Raw genomic sequence first — 27,802 nt, forward strand, 5'->3', positions numbered from 1 at the left:
CACCAGCGGGCGCGTTCTCGGCTCCTCCCCACCCAGAATCCTTAGGACCTCTCTGTGCCACTCCCACCTCTACCCCACACTCGGGCAGCCGGGTTTCCCTTGTAACATTCTGTCTGGCTTCCCTGGGATGGGGGAGCTCAGGGCCTCAGGCACAGCGGGCCTGGTTGGTAACTCACAGCATCTTTAGATTTCCCGGATCTTACTAAGCAGAGAGAAGTGTTTCCTCCTTATTGCAGCCAAAGTATATCATTTAATACATTGCCGTAATTATTGAACTGTTTCCTCCGCTGGGGTGTGAGTACCTAGGAGCTTTATCCTATTTATTCTATTTATCTTTGTGTTCTGGTGCCTAGAACAGTGCTCGTTCCCAAAGGAGTTGAAAAACTTATAGCTACACAAAAAAACTGTATATGGATGTTTATTGAAGCTTTTTTCATAATCGCCAAAACTAGGAAGCAACCAATATGCCTTTCGGTAGGCAAACGGATAAACAATTTGTGTTACTTCCAAATAAGAAATGTTATTCAGCACTAAAAAGAAATGAGCTATTAAATCATGAAAAGATATGGAGGGCCCAGCCAGTGCGGCTCAGTGGATTGAACATTGTCCCATGGACTGAGAAGTCTGGTTTGATTCCTGGTTAGGGCGCCTGTCCAGGTTGCAGGCTAGATCCCCAGTAGAAGGCGTGCAGGAGGCAACCAAGAGAAACAGCCATGGATGTTTCTTTCTCCTTTCCTCTCTCTCTAAAAAAATTCATGAAAACATTTAAAAAAAAGAAGAAGAAAGATATGGAGGAACCTTAAGTGCATATTGCATGGCATTCAGGTAAAGGCAAAACTATACGCAAGACATTCTTTTATCCTCACTCGAGGACATTTTTCCATTTTTTGTTCAGGTAGAGTGGGAGGGAAAGAGAGAGAGAAACATCAACGTGAAGGGACACATCGAGTGGCTGCCACCCACACAACCAACCAGGGCAGGGGACAAACTGCAACCGAGGTACGCGCCCTTAGCGGGAACCAAACCGGGTTTTTCTGGACTGCAGGCTGACGCTCTAACCGCTGAGCCAAACCGGCCAGGGCAAAAAGGCAAAACTATAGAGACAATAAGAAGTGATTGTCAAGGACTGTGGGTAGACAAGGATGAATAGGCAGAGCACAGAGGATTTTTAGAGCAATGAAACTATTCTGTATGATCCTATAGTGATAGCTACAAGTCATTACACATTTGTCCAAACCTATAGAATGTACAATACCAAGATGAACCTAAATGTAAACTATGGATTTGGGGGGATAATGATGTGTCAATGTAGGTTCACCAATTATAATAAATGTACCTCTCTGATAAGGGGTGCTGATAGTGAGAAAGTCTATATGTGTGGGGTGGGAGGAGAAGTACATGGGAAACTCTACTTTCCACTCAGTTTTGCTGGAAACCTAAAACTTCTCTAAAAACCAGTCTATTAAAGAAGTATATATGTATATAAATTTTTTAAAAAGATCAGTGCTTGTTGCTAAATAAGAAGATGATAAATATTTGTGGGTCAAACAATGAAAGCCTCTATTCCCCCTAATTCAATCAACCAACCAATCATTCCCTAGCTTAGTAGGCAGTGGAGTGCACAGAATTCATGCAACTTTATGCCAGGGACTGTTCTGGGCTCTGGGCATACAGTAGTGAAAAAGACAAATAAAAACCCCTGTTTTCATGGAGCTTACATTGTAGGACAAAGAAACTGACAGTAAAAAAAAAAAGTATATATATATATATATAGAACCTTAGCAATAGGTACAATAGAAAGAAGTAGGGAATGCAGGTGGTGGTGTCTCTCTTTTACATAGAGAAGGCTTTACTGAAAAAGTGACTTTATAGTAAAGTCAAGAATTCATATGATGGGGATCAAAGAGAAGGAATGGCCAGTGGGAGCAACAAACACACAGGCCCTGTGGTGGAAAGGCAAGGAAATCAGTGAGGCTGGAGAGGAGGAGAGATTAAACAAGTAAAGTGAGAGAGGGCCATTTAAGGCCTGTATACACTTACAGCTGCTTCAAATAATTTTTGGAGCAAGGTAAAATAAACATTGATCATTACATAGTAAGTATAAATATTGTAGACAATAAGAATCCTCTAGTCATTTAACAGGAAAGCAAGGACTTTAATTCCACAAGTTATGGTATCCTCTAATTCAACTTCACTTTTTTTGGTTATTAATCCTCATCTGAGGATATTTTTTTAAAATTGATTTTTAGAGAAAGTGGAAGGGAGGGAGTGAGGGGGAGAGAGAGAGAGAAGCATGGATGTAAAAGAAACATCTCACATTAATTGGTTGCCTCCTGCATACGCTCCAACTGGGGCCAGGGATTGAACCTGCAACCCAAGTATGTGCCCCTGACCAGGACAGGAACCTGGGACCCTATGGTACATGGACTGATGCTCTAACCACTGAGCAACACTGGTCAGGGCTCAACTTCACTTTTGATGCAAGCCCTCAAAAAAAAAAAAACATACTCAAAAAGAGTCAGGAGGCTTTGTCTAGAAATTAATGACAAGTATTTATTCAAGGGTCTTATTGTTTGCAAACTGTAAACACTGCTAGCCCAAAACTTAGAAGTGTTCCAAAAAAAGAAAGAAAAGTTATGAGTTCTTACAGTAAAAAGAACATTCTTGAGAATTATCAGTTCTGCATTCTTAGCCCTAGGATTGGTCCAGGATGGTATCAGTCAGATGTTAGGTGGTCTGGATGATGTATGCCAAATGGTCTGAAAGTTGGATGCCAGGTCTGGTCATGTCCGGTGGTTTAGAGAATGAATGTTGGCTGGTCTGGAGTCCTACAGTGGGGTAATCAGAGGGTTACCTGCAGGTTTGGTGGGTGTCAAGATGTATGTCCAGGCATTGACACAGTACTGGAAAGTTCAAAAAGTTTAAGTTCCTAGGATGGGTAGAACAAGAATAGAGTCCTTCCTCTTGCCTCAAACTTCATAATGTTAATAATTTTAGCAGCTTGGTTAAAGTGACTCCATTTTATATATTTCCCATCTTCACTCTTTTCTCACCTTTATTTCTTTTTTTTTAAATTAATTTATTTATTTTTGTTACAGATGTTTCTCCTTTTCCCCCACTGATTCCCCCCTCCCTCTCCCTCCCCTCCCTGTCCCCACCTTTGTTGTCCATGACCATTGTTCATACATACATGTATATAAGTTCTGTGGTTTATCTCTTCCCCCCACCCCCTCTTCAGGGGATTGTCAGTCTGTACCCCACCTCCACATCTCTGGGACCACCCCGTTCCTCAGGCTGTTATGTTCATTATATTCCACAAATAAGTGAGATCAAGTGGTATTTGTCTTTCTCTGTTTGGCTTGTTTCGCTTAGGATAATACTTTTCCAGGTCCCTCCATGTCGTCTCAAAGGATAAGAGATCTTTCTTTCTTAAAGCTGCGTAGTACTCCATTGTGTATATGTACCACTGCTTTTTTTATCCATTTGTCTACTGATGGACATTTGGGCTGTTTCCAGATCTTAGCTATTGTAAATAGTGCTGCTACGAACATGGGGGTATATAATTCTTTCTGATTGGTGTTTCAGGCTTCTTAGGGTATATTCCTAGAAGTGGGATCACTGGGTCAAATGGAAGTTCAATTTTTAATTTTTTGAGGTAACACCATATTGTTTTCCTTAGTGGCTGTACCAATCTGCATTCCCACCAGCAGTGTACTAGAGTCCCCTTTTCTCCACACCCTCGCCAACACTTGTTGTTTGATGATTTGTTGATGGCGGCCATTCTGACAGGTGTGAGGTGATACCTCATTGTTTTAATTTGCATTTCTCTGATGATTAGTGATGTTGAGCATTTCTTCATGTCTCTTGGCCATTTGTATGTCCTGTTTGGAGAGGTGTCTATTTAGTTCCTCTGCCCATTTTTTAATTGGGTTCGTTGTTGTCCTTTTGTTGAGTTGTATGAGCACTCTATATATATTGGAAATTAACCCCTTATCTGATATATCATTGGTAATTATGCTCTCCCATACAGTGGGTAGCCTTTCTGTTTTGATGATTGTATCTTTTGCTGTGCAGAAGCTTTTGAGTTTGATGTAGTCCCATGGGTTCATTTTCTCCTTTGTTTCTGTTGCCTTAAGTGATGTATCAGTGAAAATTTTGCTGCGTATTATGTCTGAAATTTTGTTGCCTACATTTTCTTGTAGGATTTTTATGGACTCATGAGTCACATTTAAGTCTTTTATCCATTTGTAGTTTATTCTTGTGTAGGGTGTAAGTTGATGGTCTAGTTTCATTTTTTTTTTTCATGTAGCTGTCCAATTTTCCTCTCACCTCTAATTCTTATTGCATGAACTGGTTATGCACTCTGGTACCAAGCTCTTTATAAAGTGAATCTTTGTTTGCAATTATGTTCCATCATTATGCCAGAGGTGTGTTCCTTCCCTTCCACCAAAATAACAACAAATCCCCCAGAAGTAGCTGAAAGCTCTCTCTCACTCCACTCCAGCCCTCCCCACCCCCTTTATTAGAACATTAGTCAAAGCCTACTTAAAGTCCCAAACCGAATTATTCCTTTTGCTTTCAGTATCTCCTCAACTCTGGAAGAACCCCCTCTATTAAATCCATAAAGATGTGCCCTACCCTGGCCAGTTTGGCTCAGCTGTTCGAATGTCAGCCCAAGGACCAATGAACCTTGGATTGGATTCTGGTCAAGGGCATGTACATTGGTAGCAATTTGTCCCTGGCCCTGGTCTTCCAGGAGTCAACCAGTCGATGTGTCTCTCTCACATCGATGTTTCTTTCTGCCCCCTCCCACTCTATCTGAAGATAAATAGGAAAAAAATAGATATATCCTCAGATGAGGATTAAAAAAAAAAAAAAAAAAAAAAGATGTGCCCTATATCCTGGGATTTACTTTTGATAGTTTATAGAAGGCGGGGTTAATTTTAGGCTATAGTGATAGTGATTGGTATTGGACAACTCTATTGGTGTGATTTAAATGTCAGGTTAGGAGCTGAATCTGGTGGCAGCATGCAGGACCAAATGAAAGGGGCACAAGAGAACAGGAGGCCACTGAATTAAATCAGGCCTGATTTAATAAGTGTCTTAAAGGAAAGTGGCAGTGGGAAGATGTTAGGGAAGCAGGGAGAAGAGCAGTTGGTCAGTGACAGGGGGAGGAAAGTGTGGAGGATTGGGAGCTGTCTCAGGAATTTGAATAGGCTTTACTTGTCCAGGGGACAGCTGGAGGTATGGGATTAAAGTCAGGACCAAATGGATGAATCTGGAAGTCAATATATGGAAGTGAAAGCTGAAATGGTATGGTGCACTGGGAGTGCTAAAATGTGGAGGAATCAGGACCAGACAGACAGAGAGCTGAGCAAACTAGGGCTCCCCAAAGGAGCTGGAAGGCAGATAAGAGATGGACTCAGGAAGTGCCTGGAGTGAAAGAAACCCAGGAGTGATCATATGCCCAGGACCAATATGTGGCCTTTGTCAGAAGTGAACCAGACAGTACTTATTTCAACAGCCTAGAATCTTACACATCAAACAGGTAATAACTCTTATGTCTGCAGCAGGGCTGGAATTAGGGTGAGATACCTAAAATGTATTAAATTTTGCACCCTAGGTGCCTCACTTGCCTTATTCTAGTCTTGGCCCTGTACCGGAGAGGGGACGGACAGAAGGGAGCGATGAGGATAAAGACTTTAACTTTTTACTCTGAACATTTCTGTGTTGCTTGACTCATTAAAAAGACCATTGGGCTGGGTAAAGTGTTTGACCTGGTGCACCACTCCAGGTTCCTTATCCTCAGGCTTCAAGCTAGCTTTGAAAGTTTGTACAGAGACACAAGGACAGAAGGGGAGAGAACCCAGTGTTTATTTCTTTTCTCCCTCATCACTGTACTTGTGGCAGTGGCTTCATTTGTCATGTTGGATGCCCTTCTTTCATGGCTCCACATCTCTATCAGCTGATAACACCATTTCTCCCTTTGTCCCTTCAAGCCTACAGGTAGCAACCACTTTCTGCTGCTGCCAGGCTCAGGGTGCCCCACTGTGCTTTGCTGATTGTCTTAATCCTGACCTTATCTCTGTCAGTAGACTATTCTTATTGATTAAACCCTTTCCAATGTGCTATATTTTCTTATGATAGGATCCTAATACAACCATACATTTATGTATTATGAGGGTTTAAACAGGTACATAGGCCCGGTCGGTGTGGCTCAGTGGTTGAGCATTGAACCATGCACCAAGAGGTTGCTGGTTCGATTCCCAGTCAGGACACATGCCCAGGTTGTGGGCCCTATCCCCAATGGGGGGCATGCAGGAGGCAGCCAATTGATGTTCTTTCTCATCAATGTCTCTCTCTCCCTCTCCCTCTAAAAAATCAATAAAGAAAAAAATTAAAATGGACATAGGCATAAGTGCTGTGTTTGAGGTACAAAACTAAGGAGCAAGACACTGCAATGAGCTTTAGCTTCTGTATCTGTAAAATAGTTTTTTGTGTGTGTGTGTTTGTGAAGATCATGTAAATTGCCTTAACAGGTGCTCAATAAGTGTTTTATATCATTATTATTGCTATTATAATGAGCAAGAATATGGAAATTTAAAATATATGCCTTCTTTCTTTTCACTGCTGTGGCAGCAGCCATGAGTATGCTCAGGTTTCAGAAGAGGCTGCTTGCTTCCAGTGTCCTCTGCCATGGCAAAAAGATCTGGTTGAACCCCAATGAGATCAATGAAATCACCTATGCCAACTCCCATCAGCAAATTGGGAAGCTGATCAAAGGTGGGCTGATCATCCAGAAGCCTGTGACTGTCCATTCCCGGGCTAGATGCAGGAAAACCACCTTGGCCCACAGGAAGGGCAAGCATATGGGCATAGGTAAGCAGAAGGGTACTGTCAATGCTGGAATGCCTGAGAAAGTAACCTGGATGAAGAGGATGAGAATTCTTCACCAGCTATTCAGAAGATACCGAGAATCTAAGACTGATTTCCAATGTACCACACCCTGTAATGTATTAAAAAACAGGCGGGCCCTGGCCGGTTTGGCTCAGCGGTTGGAGCGTCCACCTGCGGTCCGGAGAGGCCCGGGTTCGGTTCCCGCTGGGGGCATGTGCCTCGGTTGCAGTTTGTCCCTGGCCCTGGTTGGTCGTGCGGGTGGCGGCCACTCGGTGTGTCCCTTTCACATCGATGTTTCCCTCTCTCTCTCTTCCTCTCTCTCCCTCCCACTCTGTCTGTACAAAAAATGGAAAAATGAGGATTAAAAAAACAAAAACAAAAAAAATAATAATAAAAAACAGGCGGATTCTCATGGAACACTTCTATAAGCTGAAGGGAGATGAAGAAGCGTCTGGCTAACCAGGCTGAGGCCCGCAGGTCTAAGACCAAGGAAGCTCGCAAGCGCAGTGAAGAGCGGCTCCTGGCCAAAAAAAGGAACTCATTAAGACTGTTCAAGGAAGAAGAGACCAAGAAATAAAGCTCCACCACTCTTACCTGTACATAGTGGCCTTAGCAATTACATGGATCAATCATTCAATAAAGTATCCTTCATCTAAAAAAATAAATAAAAATGAAAATATATGCCCCCCACTTTGCTAGAAGTTAAATAATTGCATTCATTCGGGAAAGAAAACTGACACAGGCAAGTTAGTAAGGGTAGGGCAACAATCCTGGACATGGATGATGATTCTCATTCTGTTTCCTGCATTCAAAGTATTCAGTTTGTCCAGAAACCAGAGAAGCGGGAATTGACTGTATTTTCACAAACGTCATCTCAAGACATATTTGTGCAATACATCACCTAGGGCAGAGGCCTCTCTGTGAAAACATTGGGCGGCGGCGGCCCCTCCCTGGCCGGAGTGAGAGGGCGGGCTGCCCCTAGGTCCCGCCTCCGCCCGCGGCGCACGCCGATGACGTATCCAGCGCGCCAGGAGGAGTGGGGCTCTGTTCTTCGGAGAAACGCTTCCACGTGCGTATGGCTAGAGCGCGCGGGTAGGGATACCCTTGCTTGCTGCACCTCATCGCTACCCACCCCAAGTCTGATCCAGGCGGCTTCAGTATCCCCATTACTGGGGCCTGCCAACTTGCTTTAACATAGGCGTCTATTAGACGCTGGGCAAAGGAGACTCCACCTAAACTCATCCCCTCTCTCCCAGCAGCAAAAAAAACTTGACCCCTTGCTTTGTGTCATGCTAATGGTTGGGGATACGTCCCTGATGTCGACAGCTCTGCCCTGCGCTCTTGGAGCTTATATTTCACGAGGACAAAAATTAAGTGGTTTAAATAAAATAGTTTCGGGATGTGATAATTCCTGTGAAGGAATTAATGGTGTGGAGGACAACTGTGAGAGGCCTAATTTTATTTACAAAAGGTGATCAGCATCGAGTGGAAGGGAGGAATCAGTATTGATCTGGCAGAAGCACTGTTTACCTAAGTGAGCCCTGGCCTGAAGGAAGGGGAGGGGCTGGCCAGTGATGGAAATCGAGAGTTGAGTAAGTCAACAAGTTTTAGAATGTTTTCCTTTTTTATGCCCCAAGTATTGTTCTAAGCGTTGGTGATCCAATGGAGATAAAGCAGGGACAGTCCATGCTCACATGGAGATTTTGTTCTAACGGGGAAAGTAGAGCTAAAAATGTCAGATAGCCATAAGTACAATACAGGAAATTAAATAGGGTCATTTTATAGTGCCTACTTAAGCGTGGTTGGTCAAGGAGATCCTTTCCAAGAAGCTGAATTTCTCTTGAAATCTCAATAGCAAGAAGGAGCTGGCCATTCAAATATCAGGGTGAGAAAAATGCTTGCCAGAACTGAACTTGGTGAGTTAGAGGAATAGAAGAGAAGCCAGTGTGGTGGTGCATTGTGGGTGAGAAGGAGAGTGGCACCAGAGAGTGTTGAAGAGGTAGGCAGTGGCCAAACCAGGTAAGCCAAGGTACAGAGTTGGAATGTTATACCATGTGTGATCAGAAGCCATAATCTCATTTATGCTGAGGGATGCTTGTGGTTGGGTCAGGAGTGGAATCAGAGTTACACTGGTCGAAAGGCCAAAGGAGCAGTCCAAGTGAGTGACAATAGTAACTTGCACTGTGTTTTTGGCTTGAACAACTGGATGAATGATGGTGGTTTACTGAGATGGAGAGGACTGGGAGAATAGCAGGTCTGGAGAAATGATAAATCAAAATTTCTGTTTTGGCCTAAACAGGCTGTCATCTATGTTTCTGAGACATTTATGTGGAGATGTCAAATAAGCATTTGTGTGTATTAGTTTGGAGTTTCAGGGAGAGTCAGGGTTGAAAAAAGTTATGGAACCTGTGGCAGATAACTTGCATTGTGAAGTTGTCATTTTCGGTAAAATATTGAATGCTGACAGTTACATTGGTTCAGTCTATTAGATGGTATTTAAAGCCACAGGTCTGGATGAGGTCTCTTAGGAGAAGCATGTAGAGGGAAGAGAACGAAGAACGGTCCTAGACATCCAACGTTTAGAGGTGGAGTAGAAGATTAGGAGCCAGCACAGGTGACTGAAAAGTTGGAAGCAGAAGGTAAAAGAATATCAGGAGAGTGGTATTATTGAAGCCAAGGGAGGATGCTGTTGCAAGAAGTAGGGAATGAATAAGTCAAATGCTACTGAGAGGTTGAATAAGATAAGAAATTAGGTGACCTCTGGATTGGCAACATTGCAATCTTTGATGACCTTGACAGAATAGTCAAATTCACCTCTGAGTAAGTTAGGTTTGAGACACCCGTGAGTTAGTGGTTTAAGTGGAGAAGTGGGGCAATGAGTTTCCCTTTCTCCTGCTTCCTTGGGAAGAAGCCATGTATACCTGTGAGCCCCTGTGTGTGATCAGGCCTGAATGAATGGCACAGATGAGAAACCCTGAACACTGGGGCAATGAGGAGAGTGTCCCAGAGCTAGTGAGACCTGTACTCATCTTGAAGAATGGGGAAGTTTTAGATAGGATGAGGGTAGGTATAGACATGCTAGGAGGGGGCAAAAGAATGGAAAGGAGCCCTGGCCAGTTTGACTCAGTGGTTAGAGCGTCAGCCCACAGACCAAAGAGTAGCAGGTTCGATTCTGGTCAAGGGCACGTACCTTGGTTGAGGTTCGGTCCCCAGCCATGGTCAGGTCGTGTGGGAGGCAACCAGGCGATGTGTCTCTCTCACATTGATGTCTCTCTCTCTGTCTCTCTCTCTGTCTCTCTGTCTCTCTCTCTCAAGATAAATGCAAAAATATCCTCGGGTGAGGATTTAAAAAAAAAAAAAAATGGAAAGGAGTCCAGGCAGGAGAGTAAAGCCAGTGTCCTGCTGAGAAGCAATGGGATCAGCAGTTGGAAAGGTAGTTGGGGGTAGCTGTGGAGAGCCTTAGAATTGCAGGCTGAAGCCTTTGGATTAACTGTGAGCAGGTATGTAATATTTTGAAGCACTGGAGTAAAGGAACTATCATTTGACTTCACCAGTCAGGCCCAGTTCAGCTCATCCTCCAGGTTTACGCTTAGATGCCATTTCTCCCAGAAAGCCTTTCTCGACTCCTAAAATGCTAGGTTGGTACCACAATAGTTTAGCCTTAACCACACTGGACTGGAAATGTTTGGGTGCTTACCTGTCACCCTCAATAAAATATAAGCTCTGTGAGGGCAGAAGTGGTGTTTACCTTGTTTACAGTTGTGTTCCTAAGAACTGGCCTGGTACTCAGCAAGGGGCAGGTGCACAAGGACCAAATGTCAAGGATGTATCTGTACATTTTGCAGGAGTAGTTAAAACCGCCAAGGTTACATTTTTTTGAATGCCCCTTATTTCTCTGAATGCCCCTATTACTTTCCCCATCATCAATCCTTCGTGCCTCCAAAGCCTCAGCTGTTCTTAAAACTTGAAATTGGTTTGGCAGATAGGCTACAGTTAATGTTATTTTTTAGTAACCTATTTCATCTCTCCAGCGAGGGACACTTGAAGAGATGTCCTCAGTCCTTCACTTCTATGTCCGTCCCTCTGGCCATGAAAGTGCAGCTTCCGGCCACACTCGAAGGAAGCTGCAAGGGAAACTGCCAGCGCTGCAGAGCGTCAAGACTGAGCTGTGCTACAATGTGAACTGGACAGGTTGGGCCAGGTATTGGATTCTTGAGAAAAGTCCCCCAGTGCCCAGGGCAGTGCCTCAGGGTATCCTTGTCCTGTGTCCTTGCAGCTGAGTCCCTCCCAAGTGCGAAGGAGATGAAGAAGCTGCTATGGCTGTTTGGCTGCCCCTTGTTACTGGATGATGTTGCTCAGGAGTCCTGGCTCCTTCCTGGCTCCAGTGACTTGCTGCTAGAGGTTGGGCCCAGGCAAGTGTCTCCCCTGGGACAACTCCTTCCGTGTTTCAGGCACATGATCTCTTTTAAACATACTGCCCACCCTTCCACTTCCATTCTTTGCTTCCTCCTCTTGTGATCCTCAGGAGATTGGTTTTTCCTTTGCTCCATCCTACTCCCTGCCTAGAAAGCCATGCATATGCTTTCCCCATATGGGAAGATGTCTTTGAAGACTGAGCCAGCTCCCAGGCACATACTGGAAATAAAACAGGTTGCATTCTGAGAAGTTGAAATCAAAGCATTTTGATGCTAGAAGGACAGTTATGGTTTCACTTGAGTGACCTTTGAAAGCAGGTTTCTGAGTGCCCAGGTCGGAGGCTAGAGGCCCTTAGTGGGGGTATTAGAGACGGGAGATTGACTGGACAGCTATGGGTAGGATCTAGCTTCCCAGGGGCTTTCAGGTCCTAACCATCTGGCCCACTCCTCAGGCTGAACTTCTCTACTCCCACGTCCACCAACATTGTGTCAGTGTGCCAGGCCGCTGGGCTGGGGGCTGTGGACCGCGTGGAGACTACCCGGCGCTACCTGCTCTCGGTGAGGTGGTAGGCAATCAGGATGGGGGATCAGGAGGAGGAGATGGGCCAGAGATAAGAGATTGGGTTCTAAACTTGAGGGAAATAATGGCAGAAGCAGGTGTAGGAGCTCCTGGCTTTAGGCCTGCCCTGTTTGCAGGTTATTCACTGCTTCAGGGCATCTGGTTGAAGACTGAATGGGACAGAAATCCAGCCTGTGCTCCCCTCACTAATCTGCATCCTTACATCATGCCTGGAAGGGGTATCTTTTTCTAATCTGAATAGAGGTTCCATATGGGCTAGCAGTGGGCTGGCCTTGCATGACTTGGAGGATAGAAAGTGGACCATGTTGTCTATTCTTCAGCTCTACCCCTTGCTCTCTATGTGTGTCTCCACCCCTAGTTTGCCCACCCCCCTTCAGCTGAGATGGAAGCCATTGCTCTGGCAACCCTGTATGACCGGATGACGGAGCAGCACTTCCCCCATCCCATCCAGAGTTTTTCCCTTGGGAGCATCCCAACACCCCTCAATGGCCCGATCAACATACTGGCCAAGGGCCGGTCTGCCCTGGAGAAAGCCAACCAGGAGCTAGGTAAGCAGGAGTCCCTGGGAGGAAGGCCCAGGTTAGGCTAGTAGGGGTGCTGAGACCTGAAAAATGTCAGCTTGCGACCAACAGTCAGCTCTTCTTGGGTTTGTCTCTTAGGTCTGGCCCTAGACTCCTGGGACCTGGATTTCTACACCAAGCGCTTCCAGGAGCTGCAGCGGAACCCTAGCACTGTGGAGGCCTTTGACTTGGCTCAGTCCAATAGGTGGGGAGGAATGGGGATGTTCTGATGTCTGAGCCTGTGGAGGCTGGTAGAGAAGACCACAGGGACTTGCTTTCATGGCTTTCTCTTGCCTTAGGGGTCCCCATCCACCCAGTAGTCTACATTCAAATGTTGGTTTCCTCTTTACTTTGGATCTGGACAGTTCACAATGACAGTGTTTGAAGGTTATGGGAATACATTTTGACGTATTATCTAACTATGAGTTGGCTCTAACTCTGCTGTTAATGCTGGCGAGAAACGTGGCAAGCCTGAGAAATGACCCCAGGTTCCCTCCCTTTCTTCTCTTCCCCATGTCATCCCCTACAGCGAGCACAGCCGACACTGGTTCTTCAAGGGCCAACTCCACGTGGATGGGCAGGAGCTGGCACAGTCGCTGTTTGAGTCCATCATGAGCACCCAGGCATTCTCAAATCCCAACAACGTCCTCAAGTTCTGTGATAACAGCAGGTGGGCTGTGCCCTAGGCTAGGGTAAACTCAGGCCTAGGGAAGGGGAGCCCCCAGGCCCTGGTGGGGTAAGCACAGATCCCAAGAAGGAAGCAAGGTTCAGAACGGATGTGTCCACAGTGCAATCCAGGGGAAGGAAGTCCGATTCCTGCGGCCTGAGGACCCCACACAGCCAAGCTGCTTCCGGCAACAGCAGGGGCTGAGACATGTTGTCTTCACAGCAGAGACCCACAACTTCCCCACAGGTGAGCTGGGTCCTAAGAGGGGTAGACTAAAGAATGTAGGGTAAGGCGAAGCTCCCAGGCCCCTGGGCTGGGCCTGGAAAAATAATAGGGTAGGCCGGTGGTTTTATTTTCAGTGGGGTGGTCAGAGCTGGGGTTTGTCTCTTCAGTAGCCATATCTCTGCCCCCTATCTTCGCAGGAGTAGCCCCCTTCAGCGGTGCGGCCACGGGCACAGGGGGCCGGATCCGAGATGTCCAGTGCACAGGCCGTGGGGCTCACGTGGTGGCTGGCACTGCGGGCTATTGCTTTGGAAATCTGCACATCCCAGGTCCAATCTCTTTCCTTTCTAGACATTTCCCCTTTTAGATTCCTTGTTCTGGCAGGCACCAAACACTTTTATCTCTTAAGTCAAAGGTCATCCTGGGTCTTTTCTTAGGATGGAGGACTCTAGAGTAGTTGGCCTTTCACCAGTCATGGTCATGAGGACTATATGCCAAGGGAGACTCAGGTCACCATTCTGGCTTTGCAGAACCACAATTTTCTTTGTAAACTCAGCAAGAAAGTGTGATACTGGGTCAGACTTATGACTATCCAAAATCCATTTTCTTAGAAAGTCTTAACTCTGATCTCAAGAGTCAGAGAGAAGGCTGGTGTGAGAGGTGAGGAGCAAGACCAATGCTTTATGGCAAACTCTACACCCTCCTAAAATAGGACTTCCTAAAATAGAACATTCTGCCTGTGCAGGTAGTCCTTGGTGGCTTAGACTCTTCCCAAAGGACTGGCTCCTTGTTTTCCATTTTTACAGCCCATCCAACTTTCTCTTTCCCTCCCAGGTTACAGTCTACCCTGGGAGGATCCAAGCTTCCAGTATCCTGGGAACTTTGCCCGACCCCTGGAAGTTGCCATTGAGGCCAGTAATGGGGCTTCTGACTACGGCAACAAGTTTGGGGAACCAGTGCTGGCTGGTGAGGCTTGGGGGGCGTGGGGGATAATAGATACCTAGTCCTGGAGGTGGGGTGGGGTGTGTGACTGATTGAGCAATGAGGAGACCAGGTGATGGCCCTATCCCCTCTCCCTGTGATGTTCATGCTCCAGGCTTTGCCCGCTCCTTGGGCCTCCAGCTCCCAGACAGCCAGCGGCGTGAGTGGATCAAGCCCATCATGTTTAGTGGGGGCATTGGGTCCATGGAAGCTGAGCACATGAACAAGGAGCCTCCAGAGTCAGGTAAGAGCCTACCAAAGTTTTCCAGATCCAGCCAGCTTTCTCTGCAGCACGTGGCAGGTGCAGAAGGGGAATTTAGAGGACACTTCAGTGGTTAGTTTTTAATCTCCCAGTCCATGTCTCTTCTCCCCAGTACAGGTTTTCCAGGCAGGACAGGGCTTTATGCCAACAGGGCTGTCTCAGTCTGTTGCCTTTGTCTCCTGCCCGATTTGCTTCTGCATGGCAGGGGCCCGCCCTGCTAAGGCAAGGCAGCCAGTGTTCATTCAGTACCTGCTATATGCCATGGGCTTTTATCTGCTAGCTCAGTTTAATCCACCATGAACACCCATCACATGCTAGGATCTGTGCTAGGTGCTGTGGTGGAATCAAGATAAAGGCCAGGTCCCATCTGTTGAATAGGTGACCCAGTGACATGGTTCAGAATTTCAAAGGCAAAAGAGGATATGTAGTGAAAACTCTTCTCCTGACTCTAACCACCCAATTTCCCTCCCTGGAGATGGATAACCAGTGTTGCCCTGGCCAGTTTGGCTCAGCGGGAGTGTCGGCCCGCTGACGAATGAGTTGCAGGTTCAGTTCCGGCCAGGGGCACATACCTCAGTTGTGGTTCGTGGGTCGTGCGGGAGGCAACTAGTTAATGTGTCCCTCTTGGTGGATCTTTCTCTCCCTCCCACTCTTATCTGAAAATAAACAGAGGAATATCCTTGAGTGAAGATAAAAAAAAGAAAAGATAACCAGTGCTAATTGGTTACCTTTGTACCCTACCAGAGATGTTTCCTGCATATGTAAACAGATCCGTATGTATACTTGCCCCTTAAAAAAAAAGAAATTGCATGTGTGCATACAATTTTTTCTTTTACTAACTGCTTTATTGAGATGTAATTTATGTACCATAAAGTTTGCCCTCTTAAAGTATACTAGTTAGTGGTTTTTAGTATATTCACAAAGTTGTACATTGATCACCACTAATTCCAGAGCACCCTTTCTTTCTCAGCCTGTGGCAACCACTAATCCATTATCTGTCTCTATGGATTTGCCTGTTCTGGATGTTTCATATCAATGGAATCATCCAGTGCTTGGGCTTTTGTGTCTGGCTTTCACTTAGCATGTCTTCAAGGTTGACCTATATTATAGTGTGTATCTATACTTCATTTCTTTTTATGGGTGAATCATATTCCATTGTATAAATATATCATATTTTGTTTATTCATCAATTGATAGACAATTGGGTTACTTCTACTTTTTGGCTATTATGAATAATGCTGCTATAAACGTGTACAAGTTTTTCTATGTACTTATGTTCTTGCTTCTCTTGGGTGGAATTGCTGGGTCACATGGTAACTATATTCAACTTTTAAAAAACTGCCAGATTGTTTTCCAAAGCAGTGCAGCATTTTACATCCCCCTTAGTAGTATATGAGGGTTCTAATTTCTCCAAATCCTCACCAACACCTGCTATTAGCTTTCTTTGATTATAGTCATCATATTGTGCATGAAGTGGTGTCTCATTGTGGTTTTTTTTTTTCCACATCTTTATTGTTGGATGTAAAACGTATTACAGATGTTCCACATTTTTCCCCCATTGACCCCCTCCTCCCCACTCCCGCCCCCCTCCCACCTTTTCCCAAACTATTGTCCGTGTCCATTGGTTATGCATATAAGTTCTTTGGTTTATTTCTTCCCACCCCCCCAACCCCTTTCCCTTTGAGGTTTGTCAGTCTAGCAATGAATTTGTGCTTCTTAATCCCTTCACCTTTTTCATCCATTCCCCCAACCCCTTTCCCAACTGGCAACCAACAAAATGTTGTCTGTATCTATGAGAATGTTCCTGTTCTCCCTGTTCATTTTGTTTGTAGATTCCATTGTTGATAGATATGTATTCATTGCCATTTTGTTTGTTCATACATTTTATCTTTTTCTTTAAAAAGACCCTTCATCATTTCATATAATAACGGTTTGGTAGTGATGAACTCCTTTAACTTTTTCTTGTCTGGGAAAGTCTTTATATGGCCATCGATTCTAAATGACAGCTTTGCAGGATAGAGTAATTTTGGTTGTAGGTTCTTGGTTTTCATCACTCTGAATATTTCTTGCCACTCCCTTCTGGCCTGCAAAGTTTCTTTTGAGAAATCAGCTGACAGCCTTATGGGAACTCCCTTGTAGGTAACTAGCGCCTTTCTCTTGCTGCTTTTAAGATTCTCTCTTTGTCTTGAACCTTTTGCATTTTGATGATGATGTGTCTTGGTGTGGGCCTCTTGGGGTTCATCTTGTTTGGGACTCTCTGTGCTTCCTGGACTTGTATGTCTGTTTCCTTCACCAAGTTAGGAAAGTTTTCTGCCATTATTGTTTCAAACAGGTTTTCGATTTCTTGTTCTCTCTCTTCTCCTTCCGGCACCCCCAAGATGCGAATGTTGGCACGCTTGAAGTTGTCCCAGAGGCTCCTTACACTATCCTCATTTTTTTGGATTCTTTTTTCTTTTTGCTGTTCTGGTTGGGCGTTTTTTGCTTCCTTATATTCCAAATCGATGGTTTGCTCCTTGGATTTACGTACTCTATTATTGAAGCTATGTAAATTATTCTTTATTTCAGTTAAAGCCTCCTTCGTTTCTAACTGTGCAGCGATCATTTCTGACTGGTACTTTTTTATGCTCTTGAGGCCCTCACTGAGTTCATTGAGCATCCTTATAAGCAGTATTTTGAACTCAGCATCTGTTAGGTTGCTTATCTCCATTTCGCTTAGTTCTTTTCTTGGGGTTTTGTTCTGTTCTTTCATTTGGGACCTGTTTCTTTTTATCCTCATTTTGGCTGCCTCCCTGTGTTTGTTTCTGTGTATTACTTAATGAGAGGTATGGGGCTCGCTGAGACCCGATGCTGCTCGTTTGAAAGAATTTAGGAAAAACCTGAAGCAGGATCCAAGACAGGCCAATCCTATGGTTAAGCAAGTAGCAACAGCTTGGGTGGGCTTGAAAGTTGTGTGGGGCGGGGCGGGGCGGGGCCTCAGGGAGTCAGCGGGGCGGGGCTACCAGTGTGAGCGAGTTTGCTGGAGTCCCAGATATGGCTTCTGTCTGCCGCCCCCGGGAAGGGCTCACCAAAGGAACAAAGGCCTCTTACAGCACGTTTGTCCCCGAGAAAGCCCCCTCTCCAGCCCTCGCTCCAGTGCCAAACAGCTCAGTTCTTCCCTGTATTTCTCTGGTGCCCCTCGAGCTGCCTCCCCTCCGAGCTTAGAGGGAGAGAGTCCGACCAGTCCGTGTGCGGGCCCTTTAGGGAGCTGCCTGTGGCTCCAGCCAGGTCAGCTTCCCTGAGCCTCAGTTTCTGCTGGTTTTTCCAGCCAGAAGTTATGGGGACTTCTCTTCCTGGCACTGGAAACCTGAGCGGGGCACCTGGTGTGGGACGGGGACCCCTCAGTCCTCAGGAAGGACCTTCCCAGCCGCGGGAACCTCCTGATTTTTATCCGCCTCACTTGGGTGTGGGACCAGCCTGTCACGCCGAGCCGCTGCCGCCACCCCTCACGTCGCCGCCCCTCCTACCGGTCTGGATGTAGCTGCTTTTTTTTTTTTAATTCCGTAGTTGTAGGACTTCCATTCAGCTTGATTTCAGGCGGTTTTGGATGATGGTTGTTCTGTAGTTTTGTTGTAACTTGGATGTGGTTGTGGGAGAACGCGATACTGCGCTTCCCTATGCCGCCATCTTGACCGGAAGTCCCTCATTGTGGTTTTGATTTACATTTCCCTAGTGACTAATGATGCTGAGCATCATTTCATATGCTTGTTGACTGTACACATATCTTCTACGGAGAAATGTCTGTTCAGATCCTTTGCCCATTTTTAAATTGGGTTATTTGTCTTTTTTTATAGAGTTCTTAAGAGTTCATTATATATTCTGGATACTAGACCCTTACCAGATAGATACATGGTTTGCAAATACTTTCTCCCATTTCATGGGTTGTCTTTTTATTTTCTTCATGGTGTCCTCTGAAGCACAAATATTTTTAATTTTGGTAAAGTACAATGTAAATTTTTTTTCATTCCTTACACTTTTAGTGTCATGACCAAGAAACCATTGCCTAAGCCAAGGTCATGAAGATTTACTTGTATGTTTTCTTGTAATATTTTTATAGCTTTTAGCTCTTACATTTAGATCTCTGACATTTTTTTTTTTAATTTTGAAAATATTTTTATTATATTTTTAATGTTTTTTAAAAATTTTTTTAGAGAGAGAGGAAGGGAGAGAGAGAAACATCGATGTAAGAGAGAAATAGTGATCGGCTGCCTCCCGCACACCCCCTACTAGGGATCGAGTCTGCAACCTGGGCATGTGCCCTGACAAGGAATCAAACTGGAAACTCTAGGTCCATGGGGTGACACTTAATCCACTGAGCCACACCATCTGGGTGGTCTCTGACATTTTTAATTAATTTTTATATATGGTATGAAGTAGAAATCCAACTTTATTCTTTCATATGGCTATCCACCTTTTGAAAAACTTTTTTTACCCCATTGAGTTGTCTTGGGATTCTTGTCAAAAATCACTTGTCCATAAATGTATGGGTTTGTTTATGGACTCAACAATTTTAGAGCATTGATCTATATATGCTATAGATCTATATCTATCCTTGTGTTAGTACCACACTGTCTTCATTACTATAGCTTTTTGGTGAGTTTGTTTATTTTTTCTTTTTCTTTTTCTTTTTTTCCATTTTTTGTTCAGGTACAGTGGGAGGGAGAGAGAGGAACAGAGAGAGAGAGAGAAACATCGATGTGAAAGGAACACATCGAGTGGCTGCCACCCGCACGACCGACCAGGGCCGGGGACAAACTGCAACCGAGGCTCGCGCCCTTAGCGGGAACCGAACCCGGGTCTCTCAGGACCGCAGGCCGACGCTTTAACCGCTGAGCCAAACCGGCCAGGGCTATTTTTTCTTTATTGATTTTAGACAGAGAGGAAGGGAGAGGGAGAGAGAACTAGAAACATCGATGAGAGAGAACATTGATTAGCCACTTCTTGCATGCCCCCCACTGGGGATTGGGCCCACAACCTGAGCGTGTGCCCTGACTGGGAATCAAACTGACAACCTCTTGGTGTATGGGTCGACGCTCAACCACTGAGCCACACCGGCTAGGCCTGTAGTGAGTTTTAAAAGCAGAAATGTTGTTTTGGCTGTTCGAGGTCCTTCATATTTCCATAGAAATTTTAGGATCAGCTAATCAATTTCTGTGAAAAAGGTGGCTGATTATGTTGATTCTACAATCGTTTTGAGGAGTATTGTTATCAAAACAGTATTAAGTCTTTCAATCTATGAACATGAGATCTCTTTCAATTTATTTAGATCTATTTTATAATTTTCAGTATAAGTTTTACATTTCTATTGTTAAATTTATTCTTAAGTAATTTATTCTTTTTGATGCTGTTGTAAGTGGGTGTGCATACTTCTGTACCTTGATTATTTTTCACTTAGCAATATATCTTGGAGATTATTTTATACTGATGAAGTCATATTACTTCATTATATTCATATGTAATTTTTTTAATAAATTTTTTTTCTTTATTGATTTTAGAGAGAGGATGGGAGAGGGAGAGAGAGATAGAAACATCAATGAGAGAGAACATCGATTGGCTGCCTCCTTCATGCCCCCCATTGGGATTTGGCCCACAACCTGGGCATGTACCCTGACCAGGAATCAAACCAGTGACCTCTTGGTGCATGGGTCATTGCTCAACCACTGAGCCACACCAGCTGGTCTGTAATTCTTTTCTTTTTTTTATCCTCACCAGAGGACATCTTCCCATTTTTTGTTCAGATAGAGTAGGAGGGAGAGAGAGAAAGAGAGAGAAAAAGAGAGAAACATCAATGTGAAAGGTACACATCGAGTGGCTGCCACTCGCACGACCCAACCAGGGCTGAGGACAAACTGCAACCAAGGTACGTGCCCTTAGTGGGAACCAAACTCAGGTCTCTCTGGACCGCAGGCTGACGCTCTAACCACTGAACCAAACCGACCAGGGCTGTAATTCTTTTGTTTGGTGGCTTAGTGTTTCATTTTGTGGATATACCATGGTTTTATTTAATCAATTCTGTGTGGTTACCATTTAAATTATTTCCTAAATTTGGTAATACAAATAATGCTGCAGTGTTTGATACCGGACATAGAAGGTTCCGTACCTGTGCAAATAAATCTGGAGGATAAATTTCTCTAAGTGTATTTACTCAGTCAAAGAATATGTGTATTTGTAGTTTGATTGCTTCCTCATATCAGCTTCCCTTTATCCTCACACTTCTTCATACTCATCCTTCTTTTGGTCGCTTCCCCAGATTTTTTATTCTTCCCTCCTTCCTTGCAGGCATGGATGTTGTAAAGGTTGGGGGTCCTGTCTACAGGATTGGAGTTGGGGGTGGAGCTGCCTCCTCTGTACAGGTAAGTAGGAAGAGCTGCAGATGCAGACTCCATGATATCACCAGGCCCTGTGTGTGGATGGGGTTTGAGAGCTCCCAGCCCCCTTGAGCTGAGCTATGCCATATGTTCCCACAGGTGCAGGGAGACAACGTCAGTGACCTGGACTTTGGGGCTGTGCAGCGGGGAGACCCAGAGATGGAACAGAAGATGAACCGTGTGATCCGGGCTTGTGTGGAGGCCCCCAGCGGAAACCCCATTTGCAGCCTCCATGACCAGGGTGCTGGTGGCAATGGTGAGAGAAGGGACTGGGACAAGGGACTGGTCTACCTGGTCTGCCACGTTTGGGTTAGGAAGAGGCATCAAGAATCTGCAACCAACCACATAGCTCTGGCTTCCATTCTCCACTCCTGTACATTCTGGACAGGCTCAGGTTGGGGAATGGAAGCCTGCTGCCATGGGCTAGTTGGTGGTGAGGGTGTAGCAGTGATTCACCTGGGGATACACAGGATTTGGAGGCCAGGGACTGCCCTTTGTTTGCCTGGTGCTGACAAGACCCAGATCATCTCTTACTGCAACCCTCTTACTAGGCAACGTCCTAAAGGAGCTGAGTGACCCAGCTGGAGCCATTATTTACACTAGCTGCTTCCAAGTGAGTCTCATGCCCTGAAGTCTGGCCATGCCATCAAAGTCTCTCCAACACTGCTAGCCCTAGCCGGCCCACCCACCTCCCTGCTACTACTAGCAAGAACATGAGACTTGGGAGTATGCAGTGACCCTTCTCTTTTCTCCTCATGGATGTGCAGCTCGGGGACCCAACCCTGAATGCCTTGGAAATCTGGGGGGCTGAGTACCAGGAGTCTAATGCACTTCTGCTGAGGCCCTCAGACCGGGACTTCCTGAGTCGTGTCAGCGCCCGGGAACGCTGCCCAGCTTGCTTTGTGGGCACCATCACTGGAGACAGGAGAGTGAGTTGGCTCCTGTAGCAGACACTGTGGGTGGGCTTGAGTTACCTGGGTATAGCTGGTGGAAAACATGTTATGGGCAGCAGGATGTAGGAGGCAGAAAGGGCTAGGAACTCACTAGGGGAAGCCAAACGGGGTGGAAAAAGCCTATCTGCCCTGCTTTCTGAAGTACTCCCTTCTGGGGGTCATAGTCTTATTCCCTCCGGGCACTGTCCCTGTGATCTATAGATAGTGCTGGTGGATGATCGGGAGTGTCCTGTGGGAAGAAATGGCCAGGGAGATGCCCCCTTGATGCCTAACTCCACCCCTGTGGACCTGGAACTGGATTGGGTGCTGGGCAAGATGCCTCGGAAGGTACATGGGGTTGGGGAGGAGGCTGAGTTTCTCCCTTCCTGGCCCGTTCACCCTACTTTGCTTTGTCACCTGTGTACCCCAGCCCTCCCCCAGTACTTACACCCCATTTTCTGTCTGTGTTGCAGGAGTTTTACCTCGAGAGGAATCTCCCCTTGCTGAAGCCGCTGACCTTGCCCCCGGGGCTGAGTGTGCGCCAGGCCCTAGAGCGGGTTCTGAGGCTGCCTGCTGTGGCCAGCAAGCGCTACCTCACCAACAAGGTCCTCCCTGCACGCCTGCCCTGTCCCTCAGCCCCCTGCACTCTTCCCTCAGCTCACCCACCCCTGGCCTCCCACCTTTGGGGACTGCTATGGGGGTCCACCAGGCCCGAGGGAGAAGGGGAGAGCAGCCACCCCGATGGCCTCTTGTCTGTATGGTCGAGACAAGCTAGTCCTCTCACCACCCCTGTGTCCCTGTCCCTTGTGCTCTTGCCAACCCTACCTGGTTCCACAGGTGGATCGCTCCGTGGGTGGCCTGGTGGCACAGCAGCAGTGTGTCGGGCCCCTGCAGACTCCTCTAGCAGACGTGGCAGTTGTGGCACTGAGTCACCAGGAGCTCGTAGGGGCCGCCACAGCCCTGGGAGAGCAGCCAGTCAAAAGCCTGCTGGACCCCAAGGTTGCTGCCCGGCTAGCTGTGGCCGAGGCCCTCACCAACCTGGTGTTCGCTCTAGTCACTGACCTCCGGGTGAGTCCCCCACAACTTCTGCCATGGAGCCCCAGGCCTTTGGGACATGTCCTCAGCGCCGTTCAGTTAACCCTCTGCCCTTCATGCCTGTGGCCTTTCCAGCATCTCTGCCCCCATCCCAGACTCCATCTCTCTTCCCCTCTAATGCCTAGTCTCTGCCACTTCCTAGGATGTGAAGTGCAGTGCCAACTGGATGTGGGCAGCCAAGCTTGCAGGGGAGGGTGCGGCTCTGGTCGATGCCTGTGAGGCTATGGTGGCAGTGATGGCAGCCCTGGGTGTGGCAGTGGACGGTGGCAAGGACTCCCTCAGCATGGCTGCCCGGGTTGGCTCTGAGATTGTGTTGGCTCCTGGTGAGGTCTGGGGGCCACTGGGAGAGGGGCGGGACCTGTGGGGCCGGGCTGGCACCTTACTCCTTTACTCCTTGCTCTGTAGGGTCGCTGGTCATCTCAGCCTATGCTGTCTGTCCAGACATTACAGCCACTGTGACCCCAGACCTTAAGTGTCCTGGAGGGAGAGGTATGGGTTCTCCCCACCCCTCCCTGCATTGTATTTTCAGAGCCTGGTTCTTTCTTTGGGGTCTCCATTGTGAGTGCTAACCAACCCCCTCCCCGCTGTCCCGTCTCCACACGGGCTGCAGTGCTTTCTGCGACTGGTGGTCCGAGTGTCCCAACACCTGTTGGGGCCTTAGGTGCTCATGAGCACCACAGGGAGTGGTTCTCCTGAGCTGTCCATCTCCTCTCACCCCTCCCATCTCTCCAGGCCATTTGCTGTATGTGCCCCTGAGCCCTGGGCAGCACCGGCTGGGGGGCACAGCTCTGGCCCAGTGCTTCTCCCAGCTTGGTGAGCAACCTCCCGACCTGGACCTTCCTGAAAACTTGGTGCGTGCCTTCAGTGTCACCCAGGGGCTGCTAAAAGGTGAGAAAGGGCCTGGTGGAGGTGGTGTATATGACCAGAAGTAGCAGGCATTCCCCAGCTGAGCATACAAGGGTGGGCAAGAGGGAGTAGACACTCTTCTCTCTGGGTCTGTGTATGTGCACACATTCTCACACATACTCTACCCACAAGCAGAGGGTGTGGTTTGGCCTCTGAGGTGGCTGGGCTTTTTTCTTCTTCCTCCAGACCGCCTCCTCTGCTCAGGCCATGATGTCAGTGATGGGGGTCTTATCACCTGCCTGCTAGAGATGGCCTTTGCTGGGAATTGTGGGATAGAGGTGGATGTGCCTGCCTCTGAGGTCGATGGTGAGAAGCCCAGGGTCTGGACTCAGGCCTGGGCTGCCTGCCCCACCCTGCAAACCCCATGTCCTATTAAAGAATAGAGCGTCTCCAACTCCTTTTCCCTCGAGTCCCTTGCTGTCTTCTCTGAGCACTGAACCAGGTAGCACCCACTGTTCTTGACTGCATTTCTCTGAGACCTCCTGTATACCCTGATGCCACATCTTTGGTCTTAATCTCATAGGCCTCACCCTACCCCAGTCCCTGCCTCCACTCCCTCAATCCTTGGCCATACCCTCGACTCTACCTCTGAGTCCTTATCAGTACTGTAGTCACCCTGACGCCCCATCTTTCTCCCAGTGCTGCCTGTACTGTTCGCTGAGGAGCCAGGCCTGGTACTGGAGGTGCAGGAGACAGACCTGGCCCAAGTGTTAAAGCGCTACCAGGATGCTGGCCTCTACTGCCTGCAGCTGGGCCACACAGGTCATGTTGGGCCACATGCCATGGTGAGGAATAGCAGGGTATGCTGGGGAGGTGTGGTTGGGCTCAGAGGGGCCCAGGTTGGGCATTTTAGCTCCTGGCCTCCAATCGATTTGCCCCTCTCTAGGTCCAAGTATCAGTGAACGGGGCTGTGGTTCTGGAGGAGCCTGTTGGGCAGCTGCGAGCCCTCTGGGAAGAGACGAGTTTCCAGCTGGACCGGCTGCAGGCAGAGCCGAGCTGTGTGGCAGAGGAGGAACGAGGGCTGAGGGAGCGGACAGGGCCCCACTACTGCCTGCCCCCCACCTTTCCCAAAGCTTCCGTGCCCCACGAGCCTGGTGAGGAAGTGTGTGTAGAAGCTCGGCTTCCTGGGCACTTCGGGCCTGGGTGCCTAAGCCTGCTCTAGAAAAGGTGTCTGGGGGGTTGGGGTAGTGAAGTAGCCCTGTGGAACAGAGACACTTCTCCCAGGTGGTCCGACCCCCCGAGTTGCCATCTTGCGAGAGGAGGGCAGTAACGGAGATCGGGAGATGGCCGATGCCTTTCACTTGGCTGGATTTGAGGTGAGCAGTGTGCCTGGTGGGGCTGGGGCTGGGGCTGGGGCTGGGCCTCAGACTGTGGGTCCTCTGACACTTCCCCTTCCCATCCTGCCAGGTGTGGGATGTGACCATGCAAGATCTCTGCTCTGGAGCAATCAAACTGGACACGTTCCGCGGCATAGCCTTTGTGGGTGGCTTCAGCTACGCAGACGTTCTGGGCTCTGCCAAAGGTCAGTGTGCAGGCTTCTGCCCACTTCCTCCGCATGCATTCCTGAAGAGGTGCCTTAGCGCCTCTGTTCCTTGACTGGGCCTTGGCTACTCACCTCTACAAGGCCAGGGGAGAGAGCATTCATTCCCGGCCCGATGCCAGCTGAAGGCCTGCAGGCAACTTAAATGAGGCAGGTGACTGTGTGGAGCTGTGCCACCTAGATTGGAGGGCACGTGTCCTGTCGAAAGGCGTGGCTGCTGCTAATGTCCAACAGATTGTACTGGTGGAAAGCTGGTTCACCATGGCTCAATCTTACTATTGTTTATTTTATTTTATTTTTTAGAGAGAAAGGGAGAGGGAAAAATATCGATATGAGAGAGAAACATCGATCGGCTGCCTCCTGCACAACACCTACTGGGGATCGATCCTGCAACCCGGGCATGTGCCCTGACCAGGAATCAAACCAGGAGTTCTCAGTCCATGGGACGACACTCAATCCACTCAGCCACACCAGCCAGGCAATCTTTCTATTCTTTTTTTTCTCTATTGATTTTAGAGAGAGAGTAAGGGGTAGAGAGAGAGAGATAGAAACATCGATGAAAGAGAACATTGGCTGGCCCGCCTCTTGCATGCCCCCCCACTGGGAATCGGGCCCACAACCTGGGCATGTACCTTGACCGGGAATCGAACCAGTGACCTCTTGGTGCATGGGTCGATGCTTAACCACTGAGCCACACTGGCTGGACAAATCTTATTTTTAAATGTTAAGCAACTAAATAAAAAATTTTGAAAAATGCTCTGCTGGTCAAGCAAAAAACTTATCATGGGCCATGTCTGGTCCAGGATTTGGCAATATCTGTATTAAGCAGATAAACCTATTTCTTCCCCTACACTGGCCCTCAGCTCTGCAGAGAGGGGAGGTCTTAGGGGTGTGTAACAGTGCATGTTGGGAAAGAAAAGCAGCCATCCCACTTCATTCCAAGTCTCACCTCAACTTGCCTGTTTCTTCCTAGGGTGGGCAGCTGCTGTGACCTTTCATCCACAGGCTGGAGCTGAGCTGAGGCGCTTCCAGAAGCGGCCAGACACCTTCAGCCTGGGCGTGTGTAATGGTTGTCAGCTGCTGGCTCTGCTGGGCTGGGTGGGAGGCAGCCCCAGTGAGGAGGAAGAGAAGATGGGCTGTGACTCCTGGGCAGCCCAGCCTGGCCTGCTGCTTCGCCACAACCTGTCTGGGCGTTTTGAGTCTCGCTGGGCCAGTGTGCGTGTGGGGCCTGGGCCGGCCCTGATGCTTCGAGGGATGGAGGGTGCTGTGCTGCCTGTGTGGAGTGCCCATGGTGAAGGTTAGGCTACAGGAAGGCGGGAGGAGTGTCTGAGGGCAGGGGTGGCATGAAGGAGCTTTGCTCTTACTCCCCTTCTCCTTCCCTCCCAGGTTACATGGCATTTTCTTCTCCGGAACTCCAAGCCCAGATCGAGGCCAAGGGCTTGGCTCCACTGCACTGGGCAGATGATGATGGGAACCCCACAGAACAGTATCCCCTGAATCCCAATGGGTCCCCAGGAGGAGTGGCTGGTGTCTGCTCTCTTGATGGCCGCCACCTGGCTCTCATGCCTCACCCTGAGCGGGCTGTGAGGCCTTGGCAGTGGGCATGGCAACCCCCTCCGTTTGACACAATGACTGCCTCCCCCTGGCTCCAGCTCTTCATCAACGCCCGAAACTGGACCCGGGAAGGAGGCTGCTGAGTAGGCCAAGGAGGCCTATGTGGGCCTCATGGTTTGTCCCTGGGGTGTTGCTGCCCTCTACCTCATCACCTTCAGAAGCACCCCATTTTATTTCCAAATGCGTCTTGGACACACAAGGACCAAATTGCCAAAAAAATGAAACCCAACCCTCAGCTAATTTTATTAGCCTGCCCATTTTGTCTTCTGCTGTTGGATCTGTTTTCAGTTTTTCTGCTGGTAGTACATTTTCTCCTTCATGAGCCCAGAGAGCAACATGTGGTTGGTTCAGAGAAAGGAATCTGCAGTGGGAAATTCGGATTCACAGGGAGGAGGAGGTTCCATGGACCTACTTCTCTTCACTCAGCAATCACATGTGGTGCTTCATGTCACTCATCTGGGCTCATGGAGGTTTAGAGAGTGGAGCCATACAAAAGCATGCAAGTCAGGGTGTCAGCATTCTTTTTGTTGTTAATTCTCACCCAAGGATATTTTTTTCATTGATTTTTAGAGAGAGTGGAAGGAAGAGAGGGAGGAGGAGGAGAGAGAGAAACATTAATATGAAATACACACATTGATTGGTTGCTTCCCACACAGTCCCGACTGGGGCCGGGATCGAACCGCCAACCCAAGTATGTGCCCTTGACCAGGAATCAAACACAAGATCC

At 47.7% G+C, this 27,802-nt stretch overlaps 1 protein-coding gene and 1 pseudogene across 2 annotated transcripts; both read left to right on the forward strand.

Annotated features, from left to right (window-relative positions):
- The first annotated feature begins 6,644 nt into the window (after positions 1-6,644).
- Positions 6,645-7,474, forward strand: LOC118634676 (annotated as a pseudogene).
- Positions 7,475-7,945: 471 nt separating this feature from the next.
- Positions 7,946-27,610, forward strand: PFAS (phosphoribosylformylglycinamidine synthase). 2 transcript variants are annotated; one of them, XM_036269214.1, is made up of 28 exons: positions 7,946-7,966; positions 10,929-11,088; positions 11,174-11,309; positions 11,765-11,870; positions 12,251-12,440; positions 12,552-12,657; positions 12,982-13,122; positions 13,241-13,365; positions 13,542-13,670; positions 14,176-14,307; positions 14,438-14,566; positions 20,900-20,973; positions 21,088-21,244; positions 21,540-21,601; positions 21,756-21,917; positions 22,143-22,268; positions 22,394-22,525; positions 22,758-22,988; positions 23,158-23,338; positions 23,421-23,504; positions 23,748-23,903; positions 24,108-24,227; positions 24,561-24,706; positions 24,808-25,015; positions 25,146-25,237; positions 25,329-25,443; positions 26,435-26,758; positions 26,848-27,610. In XM_036269214.1, exons 2-28 carry the CDS (start codon positions 10,947-10,949, stop codon positions 27,156-27,158), a joined length of 4,017 nt encoding a protein of 1,338 aa, XP_036125107.1. In that variant the 5' UTR covers positions 7,946-7,966; positions 10,929-10,946; the 3' UTR covers positions 27,159-27,610. The 2 variants fall into 2 exon arrangements, with proteins under 2 accessions (XP_036125107.1, XP_036125108.1); XM_036269215.1 differs by lacking the exon at positions 7,946-7,966 and having other exon boundaries at positions 11,045-11,098.
- The last annotated feature ends 192 nt before the right edge of the window (positions 27,611-27,802 follow it).

The sequence above is a fragment of the Molossus molossus genome, unplaced genomic scaffold (genome assembly GCF_014108415.1).
Source record: "Molossus molossus isolate mMolMol1 unplaced genomic scaffold, mMolMol1.p scaffold_m16_p_19, whole genome shotgun sequence".
Taxonomy (NCBI): Eukaryota; Metazoa; Chordata; class Mammalia; order Chiroptera; family Molossidae; genus Molossus; species Molossus molossus.

Excerpts from the sequence above, each read along its gene's own strand:
- PFAS (XM_036269214.1), top strand. The coding sequence starts at position 10,947 with ATGTCCTCAGTCCTTCACTTCTATGTCCGTCCCTCTGGCCATGAAAGT. Across the intron at positions 11,310-11,764 it reads CTGCTAGAGGTTGGGCCCAG|GCTGAACTTCTCTACTCCCA; the intron begins GCAAGTGTCTCC and ends CCCACTCCTCAG. Across the intron at positions 26,759-26,847 it reads GTGGAGTGCCCATGGTGAAG|GTTACATGGCATTTTCTTCT; the intron begins GTTAGGCTACAG and ends CTTCCCTCCCAG.